At 63.4% G+C, this 25,699-nt stretch overlaps 1 protein-coding gene across 9 annotated transcripts in view; it reads right to left on the reverse strand.

Moving 5' to 3' along the window:
- Nucleotides 1-1,784: 1,784 nt before the first annotated feature.
- The window catches only part of MPP2 (MAGUK p55 scaffold protein 2), a 46,893-nt gene continuing 22,978 nt past the window's right edge, over nucleotides 1,785-25,699 (reverse strand). For 5 of the 9 annotated variants that reach the window (XM_075918405.1, XM_075918400.1, XM_075918404.1 and 2 more), the window contains 8 exons: nucleotides 24,214-24,441; nucleotides 14,672-14,803; nucleotides 13,609-13,714; nucleotides 13,329-13,400; nucleotides 12,430-12,591; nucleotides 7,641-7,843; nucleotides 7,006-7,134; nucleotides 1,785-6,067 (listed from right to left, as the gene is read on the reverse strand). In XM_075918405.1, the coding sequence (XP_075774520.1) occupies nucleotides 5,891-6,067; nucleotides 7,006-7,134; nucleotides 7,641-7,843; nucleotides 12,430-12,591; nucleotides 13,329-13,400; nucleotides 13,609-13,714; nucleotides 14,672-14,803; nucleotides 24,214-24,441 (1,209 nt within the window). In that variant the 3' untranslated portion in view covers nucleotides 1,785-5,890. The remainder of the gene's footprint in view (nucleotides 6,068-7,005; nucleotides 7,135-7,640; nucleotides 7,844-12,429; nucleotides 12,592-13,328; nucleotides 13,401-13,608; nucleotides 13,715-14,671; nucleotides 14,804-24,213; nucleotides 24,442-25,699) is intronic. The other 4 variants (XM_075918401.1, XM_075918403.1, XR_012900288.1 and 1 more) reach the window with 3 other exon arrangements.

The raw sequence follows: 25,699 nt of genomic DNA on the forward strand, positions 1-25,699 counted from the left end.
ACCAACGCTTGGGATTCTTCCCTCCCAAATGCAGGACTCTGCACTTGTCCTTGTTGAACCTCAGCAGATTTCTTGTGGCCCGATCCTCTAATCTGTCCCGGTCACTCTGGACCCTTCCCTGCCTCCAGCGTGTCTACCTCTCCCCCTAGCTTAGTGTCGTCTGCAAACTTGCTGAGGGTGCAATCCATCCCCTCAGCCAGGTCATTAATGAAGATGTTGAATAAAACCGGCCCCAGAACCGATCTGCCCCTGTGGATTTACACATGCAGCAAGCCCATGCACGACTAACACACACGCAGCAAGCTCATGCACGACTAACACACACGCACAAGCCCATGCACGACTAACACACACGCACAAGCAGGCACGACTAACACACACGCACAAGCCCATGCACGACTAACACACACGCACAAGCAGGCACGACTAACACACACGCACAAGCAGGCACGACTAACACACACGCAGCAAGCTCATGCACGACTAACACACACACACAAGCAGGCACGCACTTCCATTAATTCAGTTCCACCCAACTGCAAATACACCTCTTGCAGACACATGCACTTGCATCAGTTCCTCCGTAGCAGGTGGATCCGGCCAAAGACAAGCTGCCCATCTCCAGGCTCTTTCCAGACACAAAGATTCATTCAAACATTTTCCAGTCTCCCCCAGGACATCAGCCCAACTCTCCTGTCACAGAGGGGGAAACTGAGGCACGGGACCCCGCATTCTCCTCTCATGCCAATTTCACAGCAGTGTAACTCCCCTGGGTTCTTTGGCGGATGCCCTTGAAATGCCTTCGCCAAGGGGGACAAGATAAAAACAACACACCCATCCTGCGCAAGGGGTTTTTTTGCATTAAATTTAATAAAAGTCACTGACAAGTAACAAAAGGAGTCGCTCGCTGGCAGGTACATGGGTCAGCTCGCGTGCCCGACAAATAAACCAGTGTACACTCCGAAGGTGACTGGGGTAGAAAAGAGTCAATACAAAACAGTCTACAGATAAGACAGGGGGACAAACGGACGCGTAGGGACAGACACCGGGGAGGACGTGGGGACGTAACATTGTAAGTGAGGGGCCAGCGCCTCCCCTGGCGAAACGGGCCTTTGCTGGCAAAGCCCATTGCAGCCCCCGGCTCCGAGGACTGAGTGCTGCTCAGCCTGGCCTCAGGGCCGGCCCATCCTGGAGAGAGACGCGCTCTCAGGACACTCGCCCCGGAGCCCTGTTCCCAGCTGGGGCCCTTGGCCGGCCTGGGCTGGAGGCAGGGAGGGGCTGGGGGGGGCACACGTACCTATGTCACATCCCCTCCTGCCCTCACCCCATCGCCCTGAGAATGGTCCTTTGGGGGCAGCAACCAGACCTGGTGCCAGGAGGCCTCATTGACTGGTCACCCCCCCGATACAAAACCAGCCATCAGCCAATGCCATCCTGGCACCGCAGCCCTGCCAGCGACTCCTCCCAGGGCCAGGGCTCCGAGCCCCCTCGGCCCTACGGAGGGGCAAGCACCTGCCCCCCGCAGCTCAGCAGCAGCCAGGAGGGAGCCAGTGTTGGTCCTGCCTGGCGAAAGGGCAGCGGGTGTCTCTCCCCTGCAGCACAGCCTGGCCAAGCGCCGGGCCAGACTCATCGCGTGCCCCTTGGTCAGGGGCACAAGCAGTCACCCAGGTGACCAGGCAGCCCCGGGGGAGCATGGCGGACACATGGCACCAACGAGCCGATCAGCCAATTCTAACGCACACGGACACCGTGCTGCCTGGCTCGTCAACACACACGAGTGTAAAACACGGGGGCTCAAGGGGAGCTAACAACGTCCAAGGAGGAAAAGCCCTGCCCAACGTGCGGCTGCTCAATAGCGACATGGAACCGTTAGAAACACGGGGGCTCAAGAAGTCGAACGAGCCGCTCAGGGCTGGGGGGGGCTAGGAGAGACCAGCCTTGACGAGGATGGAAATCGGAGACAAACGCCCATTTCTCTCCTGGGAGGGAGCGGCGCAGGCCCGTTCACTAGAGTGCATTTGAGTGACACGTGCAAAGGGGAATATATACATCAGCTTTAAATCCAGTTACCTCCACCCTTCAATAAGCAACAGCAATTGGAACAGAAAAGGGGATAGGGCAGAAATGGGGGGTCACCCTTGGATAAGCCCCACAGAACAAATGGAAAGTTCACATGAAGTGCACCCTTCTCAGAAGCTACATTCACACACGGTAACACACATCAGCAGGAACACACATGCACTCGCCCACACACAAAGGTGTGCCCTGACACATACCCCCAGAGGGGCACCAGACCGCCCGAATGTGCAAACCTCCTCAGCCCAGCCTCAACAAAATAACATCAATAAATAAATCAGGAGTTGGCTTAAAACCCATGAGATTGTAACTATAATCACTTTTCTTTGCCAAAGAGCCTCGAAGCCTTGCAGGAGTGTCTGCAAGTTTCCCCACAAATACGAGGGCCAGAAACTTGGAACAAAAAGCCGAGTCTCATGTAATCACTGAACTCCAGGAGGGATTTAACTAATAAATAGTGTGAAACGGGTGATAAAAATTGTGAGAATTGGCAACACAGAAATCCACCTCTGCATACACAGACTCATACACCCCCTCTGCACACACAGACACTTACACCCCCTGGCAACACAGAAATCCACCTCTGCACACACAGACACATACACCCCCTGGCAACACAGAAATCCACCTCTGCACACACAGACACACTCACGGGGACAGACATACACCCACACCCCAAGACTAATAACTCATCAGCACATATACACACAGGCCTACAAACAGACACAGGGAAACAAATTCACCCCCTCACGCACTCCCCTTGCACAACCGTCCCCAGTCACCTACACCCCGGGGTTAAAAAGTCATGCTGGTTCACACCAAACAAACCAGAGCTGTCCAGCCCGGATCACCAGGCCGGGGTACGACTCCCGCTAAGGGCCCAGCATGCGAGAGCCCTCCGGAGACTCGGACAGACCGTAAACCCTTCAAGCAATCAAAACCCAGCCAAAAAGTCCCCCCAGCGCTCTGATTTCGGAGGCTAGCGTTTTACTGACGGCCCAGCTAGCATCCGGAGGCCAACACCTTCCTGGCAGCAGGTCTGATGGCTGCTCCGTTACCCCAAGCCGGACACACAGGATCTAGGCATTTCTCTTCCTTACCCATTGTTAAAACAAGGGGCAAACCCTCTTCTCCGTGTTCCAGCTCCAGCTCCGAGCTTACAAAGTGGAACGGGGACTCTGCAAGACTGGGGGCCACTCACACAGTGGCGGTGGGACCAGAAAGGGGGGCGCTGTTTGGGGGTGAGAACAGCAAGGGAAGGAATTCCACGGAGCCACTTTGGAGCGAGCCCTTTCCCCTGGTTCCTGCCCCCCCGTGGTGGGGGGCCCTGGTGCCAGCTGCTTTCAAAGAGGAACTGCAGCCATCAGAGAAACAAGAACTCAGGGCCCAGTTCTACAAGGGACCCTGAGCGCAGGCCCCGGGGAGGGGACCTGCTCTCCACAGCCCGACGGCAGGGAATGCCTGCACCTGGTCACCGCAAGGCAAGCAACGCCCCCGCTCCGCAGCGGCCATAGGTTGGGTCACTGGGGCTCCCCGTGCCCTGTCCTGCCGGCGGCTCCTTCCCAACCCTTCGCTGGCTGCAGCTCTTGCGTGAGGTAGATGTGGATGCCTGAAGCCTGCACTCCAGGACGGAGCAAAGGACTTGAGGGCAGGGGTCCCGTGGCTGGGAGTCGGAAGACCCAGACTCCAGGGCCTGACCCAGGCCCACTGAAGCCCAGAGGAGGCTGCACAGCCCCTGCGACCAGGTATCCAGAGATTCTATTCCAGCAAGGCCTGAATCTCTTTGGGCAAGTCTCTGCCCCCTTGTGCCTCAGTTTCCCCTCCCGTCACTTGTGTATTGAGCCTGGAAGCCCCTCAGGGCAGGGACTCTGAGTATGTACAGCACCTAGCGCAACCGGGCCCCCGATGAGCAGATCAGAAGGAACTGCCTTTGTTTGCTTAAATCCTGCACTAGTCCCACTTCTCCCAGCAGGGCTTGCGAGCATGGAGGACCCTCACAGCCTCTTCAGAAGCTCCAGTCTCCTCGGCTCAGCGCTCACACCCACGCTGGCCCTCCTGCTTTTACTGATCTTTCGGGGCTTGCTCCAAGCCACGACAGGCCCAGTGCCGGGCCTACCCCCCTCCTGCGCTTCACTGTCTGGCTCCGGGGCCTCGCTTCCGGCAAACCTTGGGAGCAGGGTGCAGCCGCTGAGCCTGAAAAATGTGAGCAGCGACCCTGGTCTCCCCTGCAGAGCTGGCATGGGAGGAGTGGAGCAGACACCTATGAAAAGCTGGGGGGGGTTACCCTCTTACCCCCAGCTGGTTCCACTGCGCCAGTCACTATGGCCTTGATTTAATGCCATTGGCATTTTGCTGTCACTTTATACACCCGCTACAGGCCACAGCCTCACGGGTATTTGTTACTTTACCCACTTCCACCCCACGCATCCTCGTCCTCAGCCCAATTGTGTGGGGCAGGTGGGGAAACTGAGGCTCGGAGCGATTCAGGACCTGCCCAGGAGGCTGGGACAGAGCAGGGAATCAAAGCCAGACGGCCTGTGTCCTACCCCTGTGATATAACAAGACCCTTTGGACCATCGAGCTGTTGATTTTCAGAGGGGCTGCAGTTCCCCTTCACTAGCCCCACACCCACGTCCTCTCTGCAGGGGAGACAGGACACGTCACGGGGATGATCCGTCCGGCTCGGCACGGGGATGATCCGTCCAGCTCGGCACGGGGCGCGAGGGCTGGGCTGGAAAGGGAGCTGAACGGTTGGCAGTGAAATAGCTGTGCAATTGCTGGGTGCGGATGGCCCCAGAGGATTCCTTCTGCTCTGACCAGTGGCCCACACCCGACGAATCGTCACGGGCTTGCAGCCGGAGCAGGACACGTGGGGGGCTGGTCTCTTTCAGGCAGCGCACCGGCACCCTGCTGGCCTTCGTACCCTGCTCATGCCAAACGGGGCGGGAAATTAACCCCGTCCCGCTCCCAGCCAGCCCCGCAGTAACGCTCAGTCTGGGGAGCAGGGGGATGCACGGTGGGGAGATCGCGTGTCTCTAAGGCTGAGCCAAGAACCCAGCTCACGTCATGGTGGACACTCTCCTGCCCAAGCCCCAGGGCCGGATTCCAAGAGAAGGGCCCGGCCCCCGCCCCGCTGGGCACGGCTGGAACGTGCCTGCTCCTGGCCCTAGGCGGGTGAGTAGAGGCGCCCAAGGGGGCCGTCGAGGGCGCTGCCGGAGACACTGGCAGGAGAGGGCAGCTCGGGCTGCACCGGAGCAGGCAGCCGGGGAGAACTTGCAGGGAATGAGGTGCCAGCTGGCAGCCCCAGCTCTATGCGCCCCCTGCAGCAGGCTCCTCAGGCTCCGGCCCCAGGCACAGCCCCGGGGCTGGCGGGAAGGGAGGCCCAGCACCCACCCCGGCACGAACGTGGCTGAGCTTGGTGTCCCGGGCACCGCCCTCTCTCATCCCGTCTGTGTCAAGAGCAGAGAAGGCTCCTTCCCTGGGGTGCCCCTCGGGAATGCCTGCAAGAAACTCTAACTCTGGCCAAGTTGTGTACAACTCCGGGGAGGGGGAGGGGTGTCCGACAAGCACCCAGTCCCGTGCCTTGCCACGCTCCCCCCCGGGCAGCCCCCGCTGGCGCCTGTCCTCGGGGGGATGAGGCCCGTTCCAGGCCACAGCTCCTGCGAGGACGGGCTGGCCGCAGGCAGGGGTCTGAGTTCCTTGGCTCCGAGACGTCCTCGTGGCTTGTGCAGGAGGGAGGGCGGAGGGGGCAGGCGAGCGGCGCCCTCCGCGTGGGGCAGGGTGGGGAGGCCATTGCTCCCCGCATGCCAGCTCCCTAGTAAACCCAGCTGACGGGGACCCACTGGGGCTCGGCCCGCAGCCTCTCCAGGGCCTCCTGCAGCTGCTGGAATGTCCACTCCAGGTTGGCGTTGACGAGGCTGAGGTCGAAGTAGTGGCCGTAGCCACGCTGGATGCGGCAGCTCTCGTCCACCGTCCGCTTCAGATCGGCCTCCTGCCCAGACACAAGCAGAGGAGCCGCCCGGTCAGGCGGGGAGCGAGCTCGCGCTGGCGGGAAGCCCGGGGACGAAAGAGCTTTGCAAAGGGGCAGAGGTGCACACGATGCAGGGCTCGGTTCACCCCCCACTGGGATGCAGCCACCTCTGGCGAGGAGCACAGCAAGCTGGCTATCCCAGGATCCCAGCACCTAGAGGCAACAACCTCTGGGGTGCAACGCGGCAGCAGTTTGACCAGCCACCCAGTAATGCTACTCAGCCGTCTGGGACAGGAAGTGGAAGACGACGACTCTAACCCACGGCCGGCCGATGGAGGGCAGAGGGGCTGAACAGAGTGAGCTACGAACCAACTTTCTCAGGGCCAGGACAGTGCCGGGCACAATGGGCCCCAAAGTCTCTGTGATGGACGGGAGGCCGCCATGTACCCAGGCCCCTGGCCGAGCCAAAGGCAGCCTGGGGAACGTGTTGATTGGCCCCCTGGCGCCATGCGACAGCCTGGAGCACAGCAGGCGAAACCCTGCCCTGGCTCCCTGCCCTCTGCCCAGCCCCGCTGTGACGTCGGGAGCCTGCTGCCTGCCACTCCCTGGGGGCCCGTGGCGGGAGCTTCGTGGGACACCCCCGTGCCAGCCTCGGGGGGCTCTGGGCAGCTGGGGAACGGACTGTGCCATGCAGCTGGGGGGAGATGGCCCTGTGACCCCCCCAACAGCGAGTCCAACTTGCGGCCACGCTCCCTGGGCGGGGAGCGCTGAGCGCCTGTCCCGACGGGCCCGATCCCAGTGCGTGTCACACACATGCTCGTGCCAGAGCCACGTGCCCACATGGACCCCCCGTGGGACCCAGGCATGCCCTGGCTCAGTCCCCCTGGGCCACGGGGGCCGCGAGCACAGTGTGGGCCAGGTGACCCCCTGCTTTCATGGCACCGCGGAGGGGGACTCACCGTGAGTTGCTTCGTGGCCACGCCGCTCTCCAGTGCTGCCTTGTTCATGGCTCGCAGCGTCTCGTAGTCGGGGGCTTCGATGAAGACCACGTAGGGGACGAACTCGGCCGTTCTCAGCACCTTCACCGCCTGGGAAAGGCAAGCCAGGCTGTCAGCACGGAGCTAGGACGGGCGAGCTTCCCCGGGGGCACTGGGGGCAGGATCCAGGGCTTTCCCTGCTAGCCTCTGGGCTCAGTTCCAACCCTGGGGGGTAGCAACCTGCCAAGGCCCAGGGAGACAGTGTTGCCCAGTGGGTGGGGCACTAGGCTGGGAACCAGGAGGCTCGGTCATTGACCTCTGAGCCTCAGTTCTCCCTCCCTCCTTTGTCTTGGGGGACGGCGCTCTAGGCAGGGAGCCTGCCCGTGTGTGGGCAACGCCTGCTAGACACTCGCTTTAGTCCCCGTCCTGAGACCAGGCTCAGCAGAGGCCTGGCACTCAGGGGTCCATGGACTGTGCTCCCCTCCGGCCAGGCTGGGGCGGGCGGCTGTGGGGGAGCCTGCCTCGCCTTTGCCCGAGCTGTGGCCGGCCTCCAGGGCTTCACGCCAGAGCCCCCCGCCTCCCCAGCATAAGCAGCGGCCGGTCCCCGCGGCGCCGACCTGCGGGCTCACGTCCAGGATGCACATCTTGCCGGACTCCACCACCTCGTGGATGGAGTCGATCTTGGTGCCGTAGAGGTTCCCCTCGTACTCGCCGTGCTCCAGGTAGCGGCCGGCCTTGATGTCTGCCTCCATCTCCCCCCGCGAGACGAAGCAGTAGCCCTGCCCGTCCTTCTCGTGGTCCTTGGGCTTCCGCGAAGTGTCTGCGCGAGGGCACCAGGATCACACGTCAGCGGGGACCCGCCCGGAGAGCCAGCGCCAGGCTCTGAGCCCCCCCGAGAGCCGGCAGAGCCAGGCCCCAGCAGCCCTCTGGGATCCGACAGGCGCCCAGCCCGGATCAGTCTCTTCCCAAAGCGTGAGAAATCCGCCGCCAGCCCTCGCTGTGTGCCTGGCCTGACTCGGAGCAGGGCTGGGCACCCGCAATCCGGGGCCCGGCTCTGTCTGTCCAGGCACAGCTCGCTGGATTTCAACGCGCTTCCCGGGAGCAGCCTGCCCCACTGCGCCCCTCGGGTTCTCTGTCGCGGCAGCGGGACCCTGAAATTCAAGCTGCAGCCGCACCCCCCGTTCATGGGTTGTTTCAGGCAAGGGGGACAGCTCACGCCCCCACCCCCCAACAATGCAACGGACAGCAGGTTTGGCGGGTCATTGCTCTGGGTCAGTCGGTTTGACTCCGGTTCCACCCTAACGCAGACCCCTCCCTGCCTCCGGCCCCTCCCTGCCTCCGGCCCCAGACCCCTCCTCCTGCCTCCGGCCCCTCCTCCTGCCTCCGGCCACAGACCCCTCCTCCTGCCTCCGGCCCCTCCCTGCCTCCGGCCACAGACCCCTCCTCCTGCCTCCGGCCCCTCCCTGCCTCCGGCCACAGACCCCTCCTCCTGCCTCCGGCCACAGACCCCTCCTCCTGCCTCCGGCCCCTCCCTGCCTCCGGCCCCAGACCCCTCCCTGCCTCCGGCCCCAGACCCCTCCTCCTGCCTCCGGCCCCTCCTCCTGCCTCCGGCCACAGACCCCTCCTCCTGCCTCCGGCCCCTCCCTGCCTCCGGCCACAGACCCCTCCTCCTGCCTCCGGCCACAGACCCCTCCTCCTGCCTCCGGCCACAGACCCCTCCCTGCCTCCGGCCACAGACCCCTCCTCCTGCCTCCGGCCCCTCCCTGCCTCCGGCCACAGACCCCTCCCCCTGCCTCCGGCCCCTCCCTGCCTCCGGCCCCAGACCCCTCCTCCTGCCTCCGGCCCCTCCCTGCCTCCGGCCCCAGACCCCTCCCTGCCTCCGGCCCCTCCCTGCCTCCGGCCCCAGACCCCTCCTCCTGCCTCCGGCCCCTCCCTGCCTCCGGCCACAGACCCCTCCCTGCCTCCGGCCCCTCCCTGCCTCCGGCCACAGACCCCTCCTCCTGCCTCCGGCCACAGACCCCTCCCCCTGCCTCCGGCCACAGACCCCTCCCCCTGCCTCCGGCCACAGACCCCTCCTCCTGCCTCCGGCCCCTCCCTGCCTCCGGCCACAGACCCCTCCCTGCCTCCGGCCCCAGACCCCTCCTCCTGCCTCCGGCCCCTCCCTGCCTCCGGCCACAGACCCCTCCTCCTGCCTCCGGCCCCTCCCTGCCTCCGGCCACAGACCCCTCCCTGCCTCCGGCCACAGACCCCTCCTCCTGCCTCCGGCCCCTCCCTGCCTCCGGCCACAGACCCCTCCCTGCCTCCGGCCACAGACCCCTCCTCCTGCCTCCGGCCCCTCCCTGCCTCCGGCCACAGACCCCTCCTCCTGCCTCCGGCCACAGACCCCTCCTCCTGCCTCCGGCCACAGACCCCTCCCCCTGCCTCCGGCCCCTCCCTGCCTCCGGCCACAGACCCCTCCTCCTGCCTCCGGCCCCTCCCTGCCTCCGGCCACAGACCCCTCCTCCTGCCTCCGGCCCCTCCCTGCCTCCGGCCACAGACCCCTCCCTGCCTCCGGCCCCTCCCTGCCTCCGGCCACAGACCCCTCCTCCTGCCTTCGGCCACAGACCCCTCCCTGCCTCCGGCCACAGACCCCTCCTCCTGCCTCCGGCCCCTCCCTGCCTCCGGCCACAGACCCCTCCCCCTGCCTCCGGCTACAGACCCCTCCTCCTGCCTCCGGCCCCTCCCTGCTCCAGCCAGAGTCCCCTCCTCCTGCCTCCGGCCACAGACCCCTCCCTGCCTCCGGCCACAGACCCCTCCCTGCCTCCGGCCACAGACCCCTCCCCCTGCCTCCGGCCCCTCCTCCTGCCTCCAGCCACAGACCCCTCCCTGCCTCCGGGGCGTGGCTGACAGGCCGTGGCAGTGCAGGGGGGACTTCCAGGCCCCCAGGGGTGCTGCTCCCTTACAAACCAGCCTCATGGGCCATCTTCCATGGGGCGCTGGGGGGGCACGAGGGGCCCCATGACTCCAAACACCGTGGGTGGGAGGGGCCAGCCAGCAGCTGGTGGGGGGACTAGATGGGGGTCTGGCACCCACCGGAGCAGAGGCCCAGCCCCCTGCACTCACTGGCACGGAGCAGCTGGGGCTGCCTTGCTCTGCTTCCCTGCCGGGGGAGGGGGGGGGCAGAGCCCAGCGGCTGGTGCCAGCCCCTGGGCCTGCCAGTCTCCTAGGCTGCCTCAGTTGGGGGAAGAGGCGGAGCGAGGGGTGGAGCAAGGGTGGGAGGAGGCGGGGCAAGGGCGGAGCAAGGGGCGGGGCAAGGGTGGGAGGAGGCAGGGCAAGGGGCGGAGCAAGGGTGGGAGGAGGCGGAGCAAGGGTAAGAAGAGGCGGGGCGAAGCAAGGGTAAGAAGAGGCAGGGCAAGGGGCGGAGCAAGGGTGGGAGGAGGCAGGGCGAGGGGCGGAGCAAGGGTAAGAAGAGGCGGGGCGAGGGGCGGAGCAAGGGTAAGAAGAGGTGGGGCGAGAGGCGGAGCAAGGGTGGGAGGAGGCGGAGCAAGGGTAAGAAGAGGCGGGGCGAGGGGCGGAGCAAGGGTAAGAAGAGGCAGGGCAAGGGGCGGAGCAAGGGTGGGAGGAGGCGGGGCGAGGGGCGGAGCAAGGGTAAGAAGAGGCGGGGCGAGGGGCGGAGCAAGGGTGGGAGGAGGCGGGGCGAGGGGCGGAGCAAAGGCAAGGGTGGGGGGCCTGGCATGGACGGGGTTGGGAGGCAAGGTTGTCCTGGCCCTTCTCCAGGCTGGGGCAGGGTCACGTGGCCGGTGGCCCCAGGTTCCCCTGCCCTGTCACCCCTGGGCCCTGTGTGCCATGATGCCTCTGGGTCCCACCAGCCATGCTAGATCCATGGGCCCAGGTCCCCGGCGTTGCCCATCGGGCTCTTAGTGCAGCTGATGCCCATTGACACCAGCTGAGAATCTGGCCCGTTCAGCTCTTTACGCCCCCGGGGCCCTGCCCCCGCTCACCGCCCCTCGTGCAGAGCCCAGCCCTGCTCCGCCCTCCCCGTCCTGACGCCCAGCGGCGCTGAGGCCCGGCTGTGTGGGACACGAGCTCCAAGTGCTCTCCGGCTGCCCTGGGCCCTAGCCAGGCCCGGGGACAGCGCCACTCCGCCTGGCTGGCTCTCTGCACCCCTCGGGCGGCCCCCACCGGCCCTGCCTGATGCTCCAGGTGCCGTGTGCATCCCCCGTGGCCGGCCGTGCGGGGGGCAGGGATGCCCTGCTTGCCACAGGGCACGGGAAGAGGGCCCGGCCCCACCCAGAGGCCAGGCACCAGGGGTCAACACAGGGAGCACGTCAGGTTGGCATGGACTCGGGGATAGCACCCTGTCATGACCATGAGGGATGGGCAGCAGCCTGGGGACTAAGGGGTTAACTATGTCCCTTACCTAACCAGGTAGCAGGCAGCCAATAGGAATGCAAAGGAATTTTTGGTTTTTCCTCCTTTGTCCGGGGCAGTTTCTCTCCAGACACTGAGGGGCTGTGTCTAGACTACATGTCTCTGTCCGCAGAGGCATGTAGATTAGACAGATCAGCAAAGACAAATGAAGCCGCGATTTAAATGATCACGGCTTCATTTAAATTTACATGGCTGATCAGCTGTTTGTCGGCTCGCGCACTAGTCTGGACGTTCCCCCTGTCGACATCAAAGCCCTTTGTCGGCAGCCGTTATTCCTCGTGGAATGAGGTTTTTGATGTCGACAGGGGGAACGTCCAGACTAGCTGATCAGCTGTTTGTCGGCTCAGCGCGGCAGCCATGTAAATGTAAATGAAGCCGCGATCATTTAAATCGCGGCTTCATTTGCCTTTGCTGAACAAACAAATCTACATGCCTCTGCCGACAGAGGCATGTGGTTTAGACGTACCCAGGGGGGCAGACCGCATGTCTCGCCAAGAAAACTCTTCACTGTCTGAGTAGGGTGAAGTCTAGATAAAGCCGTTCGCTTTTCTTGTTTTATGGTTTGGGAATGGGGGGCTGATGTCTGTGCATTTCAAACCGGGTTTTCCTCTCCTTTGCGACTGAGCTCTTGGCCAGGGGGGTCCCCCATGAGTATAGTAACTGGGGGCTTTTCCATCTAGCCCTTGTGCTTGTAACAGGAGTACTGTGGTACAATAAAAAGGTCTCTCTAGTCACTGGGATTGGTCGATCTTTGTGTCCTGGTTTTACTGTAGGGCTGAGACTTCCCAGGCGATCTCTCCCCGCTTTCCTTACCAGGACTTGGGTGGTGGCAGCGGCGTTTTATCCCCAAGATCCAGGTTTGTAAGATTTGGGGGGGAAGGTTTATACCAAACCCTGGTGCGGCCCCCTCTCCTGCATTCATCGTCCCAGCGCGGGGATCTGGCCTTGACACGCCCCCCCGTGCCCCGGGGAGGGGCGGGCGGGTTCTCTACTCACAGGGGATGGTGGTCCCGTAGCGCGCCTGGTCCGACATGAGCAGCTTGTTCTTGAGGCTGCGTCGCCCCACGCCCTGGGCCCCGATCAGCACCAGGGTTTTCCTGCGGAAGGGGGGCACGCGGGCCACCTCCTCGTAGATCAGCAGCTCGTGCCGGTCGAATTCTGGGGGCGCGGAGAGAAGGTGGGTAGTGCCCAGCCACGGCGATGGGGGGGGGATCGGTACCCAGCCACGGCGATGGGGGGGGATCGGTACCCAGCCACGGCGATGGGGGGGGGAAGGGGATCGGTGCCCAGCCACGGCGATGGGGGGGGGGGGAAGGGGATCGGTGCCCAGCCACCCCAGTGTGGCAATGGGGAGTGGGGGGGGGGGGGGAGAGATGCCCGCACAGGGCATGGCAATGGGCGGATGAAGGGGGGGGAAATGCCACACGGGGCGTGGTGATGGGAGGGGGGAGAGATGCCCACATAGGGCACGGCGATGGGGGTGGGGAGATGCCCGCATGGGGGAGGGTGACGGGGGCGGGGAGATACCCACACAGGGTTCGGCAATGAGGGGGTGAAGGGGGCGGGGAGTTGCCCGCACGGGGGGGTGAAGGGGGTGGGGAGATGCCCGCACAGGGCGCGGTGATGGGGGGGTAATGGGGGGGGAGATGCCCGCACAGGGCGCGGTGATGGGGGGGGAGATGCCCACACAGGGCGCGGTGATGGGGGGGGCAATGGGGGGGGAGATGCCCGCACAGGGCGCGGTGATGGGGGGGGCAATGGGGGGAGAGATGCCCGCACAGGGCGCGGTGATGGGGGGGGCAATGGGGGGGGAGATGCCCGCACAGGGCGTGGTGATGGGGGGGGCAATGGGGGGGAGACGCCCGCACAAGGCGTGGGCAGCCAGGGGCACTCACCCGCGTTCTTCGTGGTCAGGTACATCATCCTCTTCTTCTTCTTCCCGCTGATGCTGCCGCACAAGGCGCCTGCTGAGAGCGGAGCAGACTCATTCAGCCACGGGCAGGCCCAGCGGGGGCGGGGGGGGCATTCTCCAGGGCGGGGGCCATCAGGGAGCTGCCTCTGCAAACCCCTCGGGACAACGGCAGGTTTGTGGGGGCCCATCACCCCCCTGGCTCAGCGCCCTTGCCACGGGCTGGGGACGGGGAGCAGCGCCCTGGGAGCCCTGGGGCCTCCTACCGGATGTGGGGGGGACTTCGAGGTCGCGCTTCACGAACGCCTTTCGCTTCTCCTCCAGCAGCTGGCTTGGGATGAGGCCGGCGCTGCCGCCTTCCACGTGGCAGGCCTGCAACGGCACCGGCACGGTGAGCCAGCCCCAGACCACAGCTACCGCCTGCCCAGCCCGGCCTATGGGGCCCCATGCGGCCCCCGGCCCCCAGCCCCTCGCCCGGGGCCCGCCACGGCCTCCACCCTCTGGAGCACCCTGCCCTGGGGCCACCCAAAGCCCCACCCCCACCCCTGAGGCCTCCCTAGCCTGCTCTGGCCAGTCACCCCCCCCCCCCCGAGACCCCCTAGCCCGCGCTGGCCAGTCACCCCCCCCCCCGAGACCCCCTAGCCCGCGCTGGCCAGTCACCCCCCCCCCCGAGACCCCCTAGCCCGCGCTGGCCAGTCACCCCCCCCCCGAGGCCCCCTAGCCCGCACTGGCCAGTCACCCCCCCCCCGAGGCCCCCTAGCCCGCACTGGCCAGTCACCCCCCCCCCCCGAGGCCCCCTAGCCCGCACTGGCCAGTCACCCCCCCCCAGAGGCCCCCTAGCCAGCACTGGCCAGTCACCCCCCCCCGAGGCCCCCTAGCCCGCACTGGCCAGTCACTCCCCCCCGAGGCCCCCTAGCCCGCACTGGCCAGTCACTCCCCCCCGAGGCCCCCTAGCCCGCACTGGCCAGTCACCCCCCCCTCGAGGCTCCCTAGCCCGCACTGGCCAGTCACCCCCCCCCCAGAGGCCCCCTAGCCAGCACTGGCCAGTCACCCCCCCCACACACACCCTGGGGCCACCCACAGCCCCACTTCCACCCTCCCCCTGCCCTGGGGCCCCACTGGCCAATCACTACAACACACACACCTGCTCTGGGCCCCTACAGCCCCATCCCCAGACCCTCACCCTCCGGACAGCTGCCCTAAGCACTATCCCATCCCATCCACCAGACCAGCAGGGACCTTCGCCAACCCCTCCCTCGGGGGGGTGCATGGCACATGGCTGCGGCCAGGCATGGGGAAGGGGATTCGGGGCCACCCCGCTGTCCTCACCTGCCACCAGTTGGGGTCGTCCTGGTTGACAATCTGCAGCAGGTCCCCTGCGGTGAATTTCAGCCCGGCCTCCCTGCAGGGGATGAGGCTGTCGCTAGCCGGGTCGTAGTCGAAGTGGGACTTGACAAACACCTGGGGAGAGCGCAGGGTTGGCCCCGGGCAGAGAGAGCAGCCTCCAGCCGCTGGGAGAACCCCAGCTGCCCCTCCCGGGGGGGAGTGGGGCCTCGAGAGCTCCAGGGGGCACGGGGGCAAGGCACCTCGCCCCGCCAACGCCAGGCAGGCGGACGGAGCCGGACAAAGAGCCTCTCGCATAGGGCCACGGTTCCACCTGGCAAGCAGCAGGAGCAGAGGACCGGAAATATCGGGGGGAGATGGAACGTTCCAGCCATCACTCCCTTTGGGGTGCAGGAGCCCAGCCGGGAGCTGGGGCAAGTGTCCTCCCAGGCGGCCAGCCTGGGGCCCCAGGTCGTCCCCGGCCCGGCCAGAGGACAGAGGCGCCAACGGGATGTGAACTCCCCCGTCCCCGCGCTGCCCTCCCATCCCGGGTCACTGTCGTCTTCCCTAGCGGGCTTGCCTGGCCCCTGCAAAGCTGCTGGGAGCAGAAAGAGGGAGCCCAGAGCAGGGCCCAGCGCCCCGGTGCTGCCCCGAGCGGTTCTCCGGCGGGGGGGCTGCGCGCGGAAGGACCCCAGGGAGGGAAGCTGCGTTTCCCCGCGACAGCAGCGTGGAGCCCCCTTGGTCCAGGCTGAGCTGTCCCGGCCGTAGGATGGCCCAGGGTGGCCTGCGGGATGACGGGGGCCTGACGTGGGGTGGCAGCAGCAGCAACTCAGGAGCCCGTCCCCCGCCCCTTCCCCGCCCCCCGACTTGGCCTCACGTGCTGCCCCAGGTGCTGCCCCTCGCTGCTGCGGTGAAGCTGAATGGGGGGGGGCTACCCAGTTACCGCAACGAGGGGGGGCCGACCCTTCCTACCGCCCCCGTAATGCAGGAATCTGTGCTGCTCGGGGCAGGGGCTGGGCTTGGGGGAAGGGGTGGGACAGCAGTGGGCTGGGGGCCCGCAGCAGGGAGGTCGCCCTGAACCCCAGGCCTCTCTAGGGACGGCCCAGGTCAGACAGAGAGAACTGGCAAAAAACTTCTCTCCCTTGTGGAAGATGGAGGGGCCCCCCGGAGCCCGACCTGCGCCAGGCTGAGTGCGCGAGCCGAGCCCTGCGCCAGCCCCCCTCCCAGCTGGCGGCTCGGGAAAACGGGGCTTTTTTACCCGTGACAGATCCTTGGGTAAGTTATCGGCAGGTACCCAGTCTGGCCCCTTTGGATCCAAAAACCACAGCTCTCTCCAGCACCCATCCCTGGAGCCGGAGGCGGACTCAGCCCTCCCCATACGGCCCAGCCCCTGGAAGGTAGAAAACGTCCCCTTTGGCAGCCTTCCTGCGCCCCACGGCGGCGAGACATTTGGGTATTTAAACAAAGCCAAGCTCCTCCCCAGATCCCGCGACTCCGGGAGCTGGAGCTTTGAGGATTCACGTCAACTGTCGCCTGGCAGCACTGTGCCAGCACGGCCCGGCCCTGATCCCTCCGCGGGTATCCAGTGGGCACCTCTGGGCCAGCGAACGCCAGTTCCACAGCCGTCTGCCAGTCTGCAACCTGGCTCCAACCAGAGCTCAAGGCGCCGCCCTCTGTGTTTATTGGGCACCCCATGAATATTTAGTGCGGAGCCATAATCCTCTTTCCTTCCCCTGCCCCAGCTGCAGCCAGCCCACCAGAAATGCACTTTTCAATTCACACGCCGCCCAGCGCCCACTAACTTCTTGTGCCAGCTCAGCCCTGCACCGTCCCAGCACCCCGAGCAGCAGCCCGGCCTGCCCCGGGAGAACAGGTGGTCGGCGCCTGCGGGAGCACAAAGGGGTTGTGCTAAGTCCAGCGAGAGCCGCAAGGAATAGTGGGCGCGCGGAGTCACTTCATCAGTTCGCACGGAGAGCCTGTCCACGTGGGCTGGGCAACACGGCGGCTTGCGAATATGCACTAGAGCGTTTCTCAGCCTTGCCTTTATAAAGTGCCCCTTTACAAATAAAATGAGAAGTCCCCCAGTCCCTACAGTTTTCAGACACACCATTGCCAACATTTGTCTAAACAACTTAATCGTGGCCGGGTGGACGATGACGTTTTTGGGTGTAAAAAGTACAAAAATAACGAAGCGCTGTAAAACTTACAACGAAAATTCAGTTTTCTCGCAATGTCAGTTGTGTTGACGTGCCCCCCGGACCTCTCTCGAGTCCCCCTAAGGGGACTGGTGCCGCTGGTTGAGAAGCACTGCGCTAGACCCTCGCCTGTGTCCACACTAGCAGCGCTCGCAGGCCAGGGAATCCCCCCAAAGCGCTTGCCCTGGGGCCCGCCCGTGAGGAGTGGCACCGTCTGCAGACACAGCACTGGCTGACGGGGGTTCTGCAGACCCAGTGACACCAGCTCCCTGGCCGTTAGCGGTGCTGAGAGACGTCTGGTGCCAGTCAGGGCTCACACCTCGCACCACACAGCTACGCCAGCACAGCCCTAGACGGGGGCCTGCTGGCGGCTGAACAGGTGTTCCTGCTCTAGCCCAGTGATTTTCAACTGGGAGGGGACGCACGCCTGGGGGGGCAGAGGTTATTAGGGGCACCTCGCTCCCCTAGATACTTGTCCAGGCTTACAACAGGCTGCAGCTAGGGCCCCCGGGAAGGCAGCGCAGACTGGGCTCTCATACGGACACGAGGAAGCTGGCACTCGTTCTGCGCTCGTGCGCGGTTCCCGTCGGACTCGGCAAGCAAGCCGTTTGGGTTGTTAAGTGAGCAGGAACGTGGGGTCGCAGCACAAATCAGACTCCTGAAAGGGGCACAGTGGTGTGGGAAGGCGGAGAGCCGCCAGCCTGGGCCCCTAAGCCACGCTCACACGGCACGGAGACTTGTGACCACGTTTGTAAAGGCAGAGCCGCCAGCGTGGGGCGACCAGTGCTCGTTCCGCGCCCGAGGGGCAGGACGGCCCCGGGGAAACGGGAGGAGGAACAAGCCTCACTTGCTTTTCCAGGCAGGCGAAATACTTGGAGATAATCGGGCGCGAGGTACAAAAGTCGCCTGGACAAGCCCAAGGGGAATTCCACTGCCTCTGGCAGCCGGGCCGGGGGCAAGGCGGGCGAGCACGTGCCGAACCGCACCTTGCCCCATCTCCACTAGGTGAAAGTGCGTTTCCTCAGCCACGCTACAGACGCTTTGCTGGAAGGGGCAGCCCATAGCTCCCCTGGGAAAGCAACCAGAGGGCTGTACTGGTGCAGCCCGGCCTCACAGCGCCATGGGCGTGGGGGGAAAACATGGGGCGCTGTGGCTGGGGGCTCCCCCATGACCTGGTGCACTGCCTTGTGGGAAACGTTTGCAGTGGCTTGTGGGACATCAGCACCCCTCTCAGGGAATTGTGGGAGCTCGGGGTCCAGTTCCCACAATTGTCTCTGTTCCTTGAGCTGGAGCGCGGCCGGGAAGGGAGGCTCGGAGGGAATTCTCCTCCAAGGGCTGAGCTGGGGGATTAGAGCAGGAAACGCCCACCACCACAGATGGGATTATCTGCCACCAAATCCAGCACAGAGACAGGACAGCGCCAACCCAGCAGGGAAACACACGCACCTCATATACACCCCTCAGCCACATACAGCCTGCATGTCACACACACACACACACACACACACACCCACCCACCCCCCTTCGGATAAACTCAGGTGCTACACACACACAAACACAGCCACATACAGCCTGCATGTAACACACACACACACACACACACACCCACCCCCACCCACCCACCTTTGGAAAAACTCTGATGCTACACACACAAACACAGCCACATGCAGGACAAAACACACTAGCATCACACCCCTCCATTCCTACCCATCCCACCTCCCAGAGGCAGGCGCAAGCCCACGGCACCCGAGGCCTGGAATGGAGGGAGCGGGTGATGGCTCAGACAGGTCCAAGCAACAGGGACTGAGCCATCAACTGGGGTGCCACTAAGTGCCCCCATTCCCTGAGAGCCCAGAGCACCCCCCAGGAGAACCCAGCCAGCTCCGGCCCCTCCCCTGGGTTTATCCAGAGGTCCCTGCAGCCAGGGGAAGCAAGAGGGCCAGTGCTCAAGCTGTGATCGATCCAGGTCTGTCACCCTACTGAGCACAGTGACCTGACAGCTGCTTATTAAATTCTTCCAGCTCCCTGCCCAAGGCATCTCCACTGGCCTTCTCCTGGGTTGCTGCCCAGCTGGGTGCCAGCCAGGATGGGGAGGAGAGTAGGGAGGCATATGGGGATCAGGGGTGCACGTGCCTCACAGGGGTGGTACAAAGAGGGGGTGCAATGCACATACTCCATGTACCTGAAGCTTAGTTTACAGACAGGGTGCAGTGCAGGGTCCCATGTACCCCACGGCGGTACAAAGAGGGGTGCAGTGCATAAATTTCTGTGACTGCCTGCATCTTACGTTCATCCTGTACAAAGTAGGTCTTGTGAGACATCATATGAAAACTCATAATCTGCTGAATATTATTGTTCTGGTAAAATGTGTGTATCAACATTCCAAGTAAAGTGATCAAGTTCTACTGTATGGCATTGCTCCAGCATGCTCCATGTTTAAGAAAAGCAGATCCAGACTAGTTTTTCAGAGACAAAGGTACATGAGGGGGGAGGGAGGAGAGCTCAGTAGTGTGAGCATTGGGCTGCTAACCCCAGAGTTGTGAGGTCAATCCTCGAGGGGGCCATTTAGGGATCTGGGGCAAATCTGTCAGGGATGGTACTTGGTCCTGCCATGAGGGCAGAGGACTGGACTCAATGACCTCTCAAGGTCCCTTCCAGTTCTATGAGATAGATATAGCTTCATATATTATTAACCCCAGCCAAGTGACCTACTCAAGCAGCCATTCTCCAGCAACAGGGGAGGAGTAAACAAGAAATTCCCATTAAATCACAGGGACAATTCAAACATCACATCCACAACAGACTGCAAATCACCGTGACTCAACCAGGATGTTGCTAGCCCAAGAAACTGACTTATAAAAAGGGGAGGAAAACATCTGATTTCACCCCTCTTCTTCCCATCTCTCTTCTGATGCCATTTGGGAATACCTGAAGGACCCTCAACTAAGAGGGCGGAGTCCACCCAGCAGAGCCTGATGTAAGATTTGGGTGAGAAAAAGCCTTTTGCATTTAAGCTCATGTCACTTGCTAAGCTTAGACGTTAGATGGCGTTTTTATCTTTTTATTCTGATATGTAACGGATACTGACTATCGCGGGTCAGAACTTGTAATCACTCAAACCCTTCCCTTCCGCAGTTACCCGGCTCGTTTTACTGACTTATCGACACTGGCGCGATTGGATCGGCGTCTGTGCGGGACCATCACTTGGGCCAATCAGATCCGTGCATATTCTTTGCCTTTGACAAAATGACAGGCTTCGTGCCAGCTTGTTCTGCACTTGGAGCAGATGCACATTTCTGAGAATCTGTCATAGAATCACAGGATCCCAGGGCGGGCGGAGCCCTCAGGAGTCACTGAGTCCTGCCCCCTGCCCAAAGCAGGACCAACCCCAACGCAACCATCCCAGCCAGGGCTTCTGCAGCACGATTGGCACGCAGCTGGGCGGCTGCGCCGTGCCCCGTAGCTGGGCACGACGTGCTAAGGGGCCAGGAACGCCGACTCGCCAGCCAAGCAGCGGGAAGGGCACTGCCGGTGGGAGGACAGGAGGGACGCTGCTCTGAGGCTGCCCAGATAGGCTATGTCTACACTACAGAGTTCTTCCACAAAACTCGCAGAGCGTCCACACCTCAACCACGTTTTTGCGCAAAAAAATGAAAGAGCGGAGGGGTTTTTGCAAAATAGGAATTCCTTTCCACGAGGAATAACTCCTTTTTGCAGGTGCGTGTGGACGGGGAACGGGGCTTTTGGCACAAAGAGAGGCAATCGAAAAAAGCCCAAGTGTCCTGGTGGCCATTCTGTGAATAGCATCCGAGTTTCCTTTCGAGAGCGCGTCCAGCCAGTCTGCATGCACTCTTGCGCAAAAGCGCAGGGCTGTTGCAATGGCTCTCGCAGGGTGGACGCTCTTGCGCAAGAGCGCAGGGCTGTTCCAATGGCTCTCGCAGGGTGGACGCTCTTGCGCAAAAGCGCAGGGCTGTTCCAATGGCTTTGTCAGGGTGGACGCTCTTGCGCAAAAGCGCAGGGCTGTTGCAATGGCTTTGGCAGGGTGGACGCGCTCTTGCGCAAGAGCGCAGGGCTGTTCCAATGGCTTTGTCAGGGTGGATGCGCTCTTGCGCAAAAGCGCAGGGCTGTTCCAATGGCTCTCGCAGGGTGGACGCTCTTGCGCAAGAGCGCAGGGCTGTTCCAATGGCTCTCGCAGGGTGGACGCGCTCTTGCGCAAGAGCGCAGGGCTGTTCCAATGGCTCTCGCAGGGTGGACGCTCTTGCGCAAAAGCGCAGGGCTGTTCCAATGGCTTTGTCAGGGTGGACGCGCTCTTGCGCAAAAGCGCAGGGCTGTTCCAATGGCTTTGTCAGGGTGGACGCGCTCTTGCGCAAGAGCGCAGGGCTGTTGCAATGGCTTTGGTAGGGTGGACGCTCTTGCGCAAGAGCGCAGGGCTGTTCCAATGGCTTTGGCAGGGTGGACGCGCTCTTGCGCAAAAGCGCAGGGCTGTTCCAATGGCTTTGTCAGGGTGGACGCGCTCTTGCGCAAAAGCGCAGGGCTGTTCCAATGGCTTTGTCAGGGTGGATGCGCTCTTGCGCAAGAGCGCAGGGCTGTTGCAATGGCTTTGGTAGGGTGGACGCTCTTGCGCAAGAGCGCAGGGCTGTTCCAATGGCTTTGGCAGGGTGGACGCGCTCTTGCGCAAAAGCGCAGGGCTGTTCCAATGGCTTTGGCAGGGTGGACGCTCTTGCGCAAGAGCGCAGGGCTGTTCCAATGGCTCTCGCAGGGTGGACGCTCTTGCGCAAGAGCGCAGGGCTGTTCCAATGGCTTTGTCAGGGTGGATGCGCTCTTGCGCAAAAGCGCAGGGCTGTTCCAATGGCTCTCGCAGGGTGGACGCTCTTGCGCAAGAGCGCAGGGCTGTTCCAATGGCTTTGTCAGGGTGGACGCGCTCTTGCGCAAAAGCGCAGGGCTGTTCCAATGGCTTTGTCAGGGTGGACGCGCTCTTGCGCAAAAGCGCAGGGCTGTTCCAATGGCTTTGTCAGGGTGGATGCGCTCTTGCGCAAGAGCGCAGGGCTGTTGCAATGGCTTTGGTAGGGTGGACGCTCTTGCGCAAGAGCGCAGGGCTGTTCCAATGGCTTTGGCAGGGTGGACGCGCTCTTGCGCAAAAGCGCAGGGCTGTTCCAATGGCTTTGGCAGGGTGGACGCGCTCTTGCGCAAAAGCGCAGGGCTGTTCCAATGGCTCTCGCAGGGTGGACGCTCTTGTGCAAAAGCGCAGGGCTGTTCCAATGGCTTTGTCAGGGTGGATGCGCTCTTGCGCAAAAGCGCAGGGCTGTTCCAATGGCTTTGGCAGGGTGGACGCGCTCTTGCGCAAAAGCGCAGGGCTGTTGCAATGGCTCTCGCAGGGTGGACGCTCTTGCGCAAAAGCGCAGGGCTGTTCCAATGGCTTTGTCAGGGTGGATGCGCTCTTGCGCAAAAGCGCAGGGCTGTTCCAATGGCTTTGGCAGGGTGGACGCGCTCTTGCGCAAGAGCGCAGGGCTGTTCCAATGGCTCTCGCAGGGTGGATGCTCTTGCGCAAGAGCGCAGGGCTGTTCCAATGGCTCTCGCAGGGTGGATGCTCTTGCGCAAGAGCGCAGGGCTGTTCCAATGGCTTTGGCAGGGTGGACGCGCTCTTGCGCAAAAGCGCAGGGCTGTTCCAATGGCTCTCGCAGGGTGGACGCTCTTGCGCAAGAGCGCAGGGCTGTTCCAATGGCTCTCGCAGGGTGGACGCGCTCTTGCGCAAGAGCGCAGGGCTGTTCCAATGGCTCTCGCAGGGTGGACGCTCTTGCGCAAAAGCGCAGGGCTGTTCCAATGGCTTTGTCAGGGTGGACGCGCTCTTGCGCAAAAGCGCAGGGCTGTTCCAATGGCTTTGTCAGGGTGGACGCGCTCTTGCGCAAGAGCGCAGGGCTGTTGCAATGGCTTTGGTAGGGTGGACGCTCTTGCGCAAGAGCGCAGGGCTGTTCCAATGGCTTTGGCAGGGTGGACGCGCTCTTGCGCAAAAGCGCAGGGCTGTTCCAATGGCTTTGTCAGGGTGGACGCGCTCTTGCGCAAAAGCGCAGGGCTGTTCCAATGGCTTTGTCAGGGTGGATGCGCTCTTGCGCAAGAGCGCAGGGCTGTTGCAATGGCTTTGGTAGGGTGGACGCTCTTGCGCAAGAGCGCAGGGCTGTTCCAATGGCTTTGGCAGGGTGGACGCGCTCTTGCGCAAAAGCGCAGGGCTGTTCCAATGGCTTTGGCAGGGTGGACGCTCTTGCGCAAGAGCGCAGGGCTGTTCCAATGGCTCTCGCAGGGTGGACGCTCTTGCGCAAGAGCGCAGGGCTGTTCCAATGGCTTTGTCAGGGTGGATGCGCTCTTGCGCAAAAGCGCAGGGCTGTTCCAATGGCTCTCGCAGGGTGGACGCTCTTGCGCAAGAGCGCAGGGCTGTTCCAATGGCTTTGTCAGGGTGGACGCGCTCTTGCGCAAAAGCGCAGGGCTGTTCCAATGGCTTTGTCAGGGTGGACGCGCTCTTGCGCAAAAGCGCAGGGCTGTTCCAATGGCTTTGTCAGGGTGGATGCGCTCTTGCGCAAGAGCGCAGGGCTGTTGCAATGGCTTTGGTAGGGTGGACGCTCTTGCGCAAGAGCGCAGGGCTGTTCCAATGGCTTTGGCAGGGTGGACGCGCTCTTGCGCAAAAGCGCAGGGCTGTTCCAATGGCTTTGGCAGGGTGGACGCGCTCTTGCGCAAAAGCGCAGGGCTGTTCCAATGGCTCTCGCAGGGTGGACGCTCTTGTGCAAAAGCGCAGGGCTGTTCCAATGGCTTTGTCAGGGTGGATGCGCTCTTGCGCAAAAGCGCAGGGCTGTTCCAATGGCTTTGGCAGGGTGGACGCGCTCTTGCGCAAAAGCGCAGGGCTGTTGCAATGGCTCTCGCAGGGTGGACGCTCTTGCGCAAAAGCGCAGGGCTGTTCCAATGGCTTTGTCAGGGTGGATGCGCTCTTGCGCAAAAGCGCAGGGCTGTTCCAATGGCTTTGGCAGGGTGGACGCGCTCTTGCGCAAGAGCGCAGGGCTGTTCCAATGGCTCTCGCAGGGTGGATGCTCTTGCGCAAGAGCGCAGGGCTGTTCCAATGGCTCTCGCAGGGTGGATGCTCTTGCGCAAGAGCGCAGGGCTGTTCCAATGGCTTTGGCAGGGTGGACGCGCTCTTGCGCAAAAGCGCAGGGCTGTTCCAATGGCTCTCGCAGGGTGGATGCTCTTGCGCAAGAGCGCAGGGCTGTTCCAATGGCTTTGGCAGGGTGGACGCAAGACGTTTTTGCGGAAGATCTCTGCAGCCCAGCGCCCTGGGGAATGCCGCGGCCCCGTGAGCCGAGCGGGCCCTACCTGCCGGGGGGGGTGGGGCTCCTGGTAGCTGGGCAGGATCTTGAGGCCCACGCTGCCGGTGGCGTTCTTCAGCATCTCCTGCAGCACCTTGGGGTCGTTGCCCACCTCCTGGCCGTTCACCTCCTTGATGACGTCGCCCACGTGCAGCAGGCCCTGCTGGTCGATCATGCCGCCGTGCAGGATGCGGGCCACCACCAGCTCGCCCCGCTCCACCCGGAACGTCACGCCCTGCGGGGGGGAGGGGCATGGAGCTCAGCGCTCAGTCCTGCGTGAGCCAGGCCCCGGGGCCACCCCCGGCCGACTCTGCCTGACAGGAGGGGGGGAGGCGGAGTGGAGCCATGGGGGCGGATGAGCCCAGCCAGCGGTTACCTCCTGGCCGGACAAGGCTGGGCAGTAGGGGGCTGCCCCCCGGCCTGGCTTAGTGAGGACTGTGTGTGATGGCAGAGCCTCTGGGAAGGGCCCCCAGCATATCCCAGAGTGGCGGTGTGGGGAACCCCTGCTGGGAACGTGCCGCATTCGCTCACCCCCCCCCCCCACACACACACACACTACCCCCAGAGTCCCCCCTCACCCATCTGCCCCCGCATGTCACAGCCCCCCCACACATCCTCACCCCCCCATGTCCTCACACCTCCTCCCCCCACAGCCCCATCCCCACACATCCCCATCCTCCTGTCTCCTCCCCCATCCCCATCCCCACACATCCCCATCCTCCTGTCTCCTCCCCCATCCCTATCCCCACACATCCCCACCCTCCTGTCTCCTCCCCCATCCACATCCCCACACATCCCCATCCTCCTGTCTCCTCCCCCCATCCCTATCCCCACACATCCCCATCCTCCTGTATCCTCCCCACACATCCCCATCCCCACACATCCCCATCCTCCTGTCTCCTCCCCACACATCCCCATCCCCACACATCCCCATCCTCCTGTCTCCTCCCCCCATCCCCACACATCCCCATCCTCCTGTATCCTCCCCACACATCCCCATCCCCACACATCCCCATCCTCCTGTCTCCTCCCCCCATCCCCATCCCCACACATCCCCATCCTCCTGTCTCCTCCCCACACATCCCTATCCCCACACATCCCCATCCTCCTGTCTCCTCCCCACACATCCCCATCCCCACACATCCCCATCCTCCTGTCTCCTCCCCACACATCCCCATCCCCACACATCCCCATCCTCCTGTCTCCTCCCCACACATCCCCATCCTCCTGTCTCCTCCCCACACATCCCCATCCCCACACATCCCCATCCTCCTGTCTCCACCCCACACATCCCCATCCCCACACATCCTCACCCTCCTGTCTCCTCCCCCCACACCTCTAGCCCCACACATCCCCTCCCTCACATCTCTGCCCAATACATCTCCTCCCCTCACCTACATAGCTTCCCAAAGCCTCTGGCCCCCCAGAGCCCCATCCCCATACTCCCATCTTCCAAACTCCTCCCCTCACAGAGCACCCCCGCCTCCTCCCCC

The sequence above is a fragment of the Pelodiscus sinensis genome, unplaced genomic scaffold (genome assembly GCF_049634645.1).
Source record: "Pelodiscus sinensis isolate JC-2024 unplaced genomic scaffold, ASM4963464v1 ctg70, whole genome shotgun sequence".
NCBI lineage: Eukaryota > Metazoa > Chordata > Testudines > Trionychidae > Pelodiscus > Pelodiscus sinensis.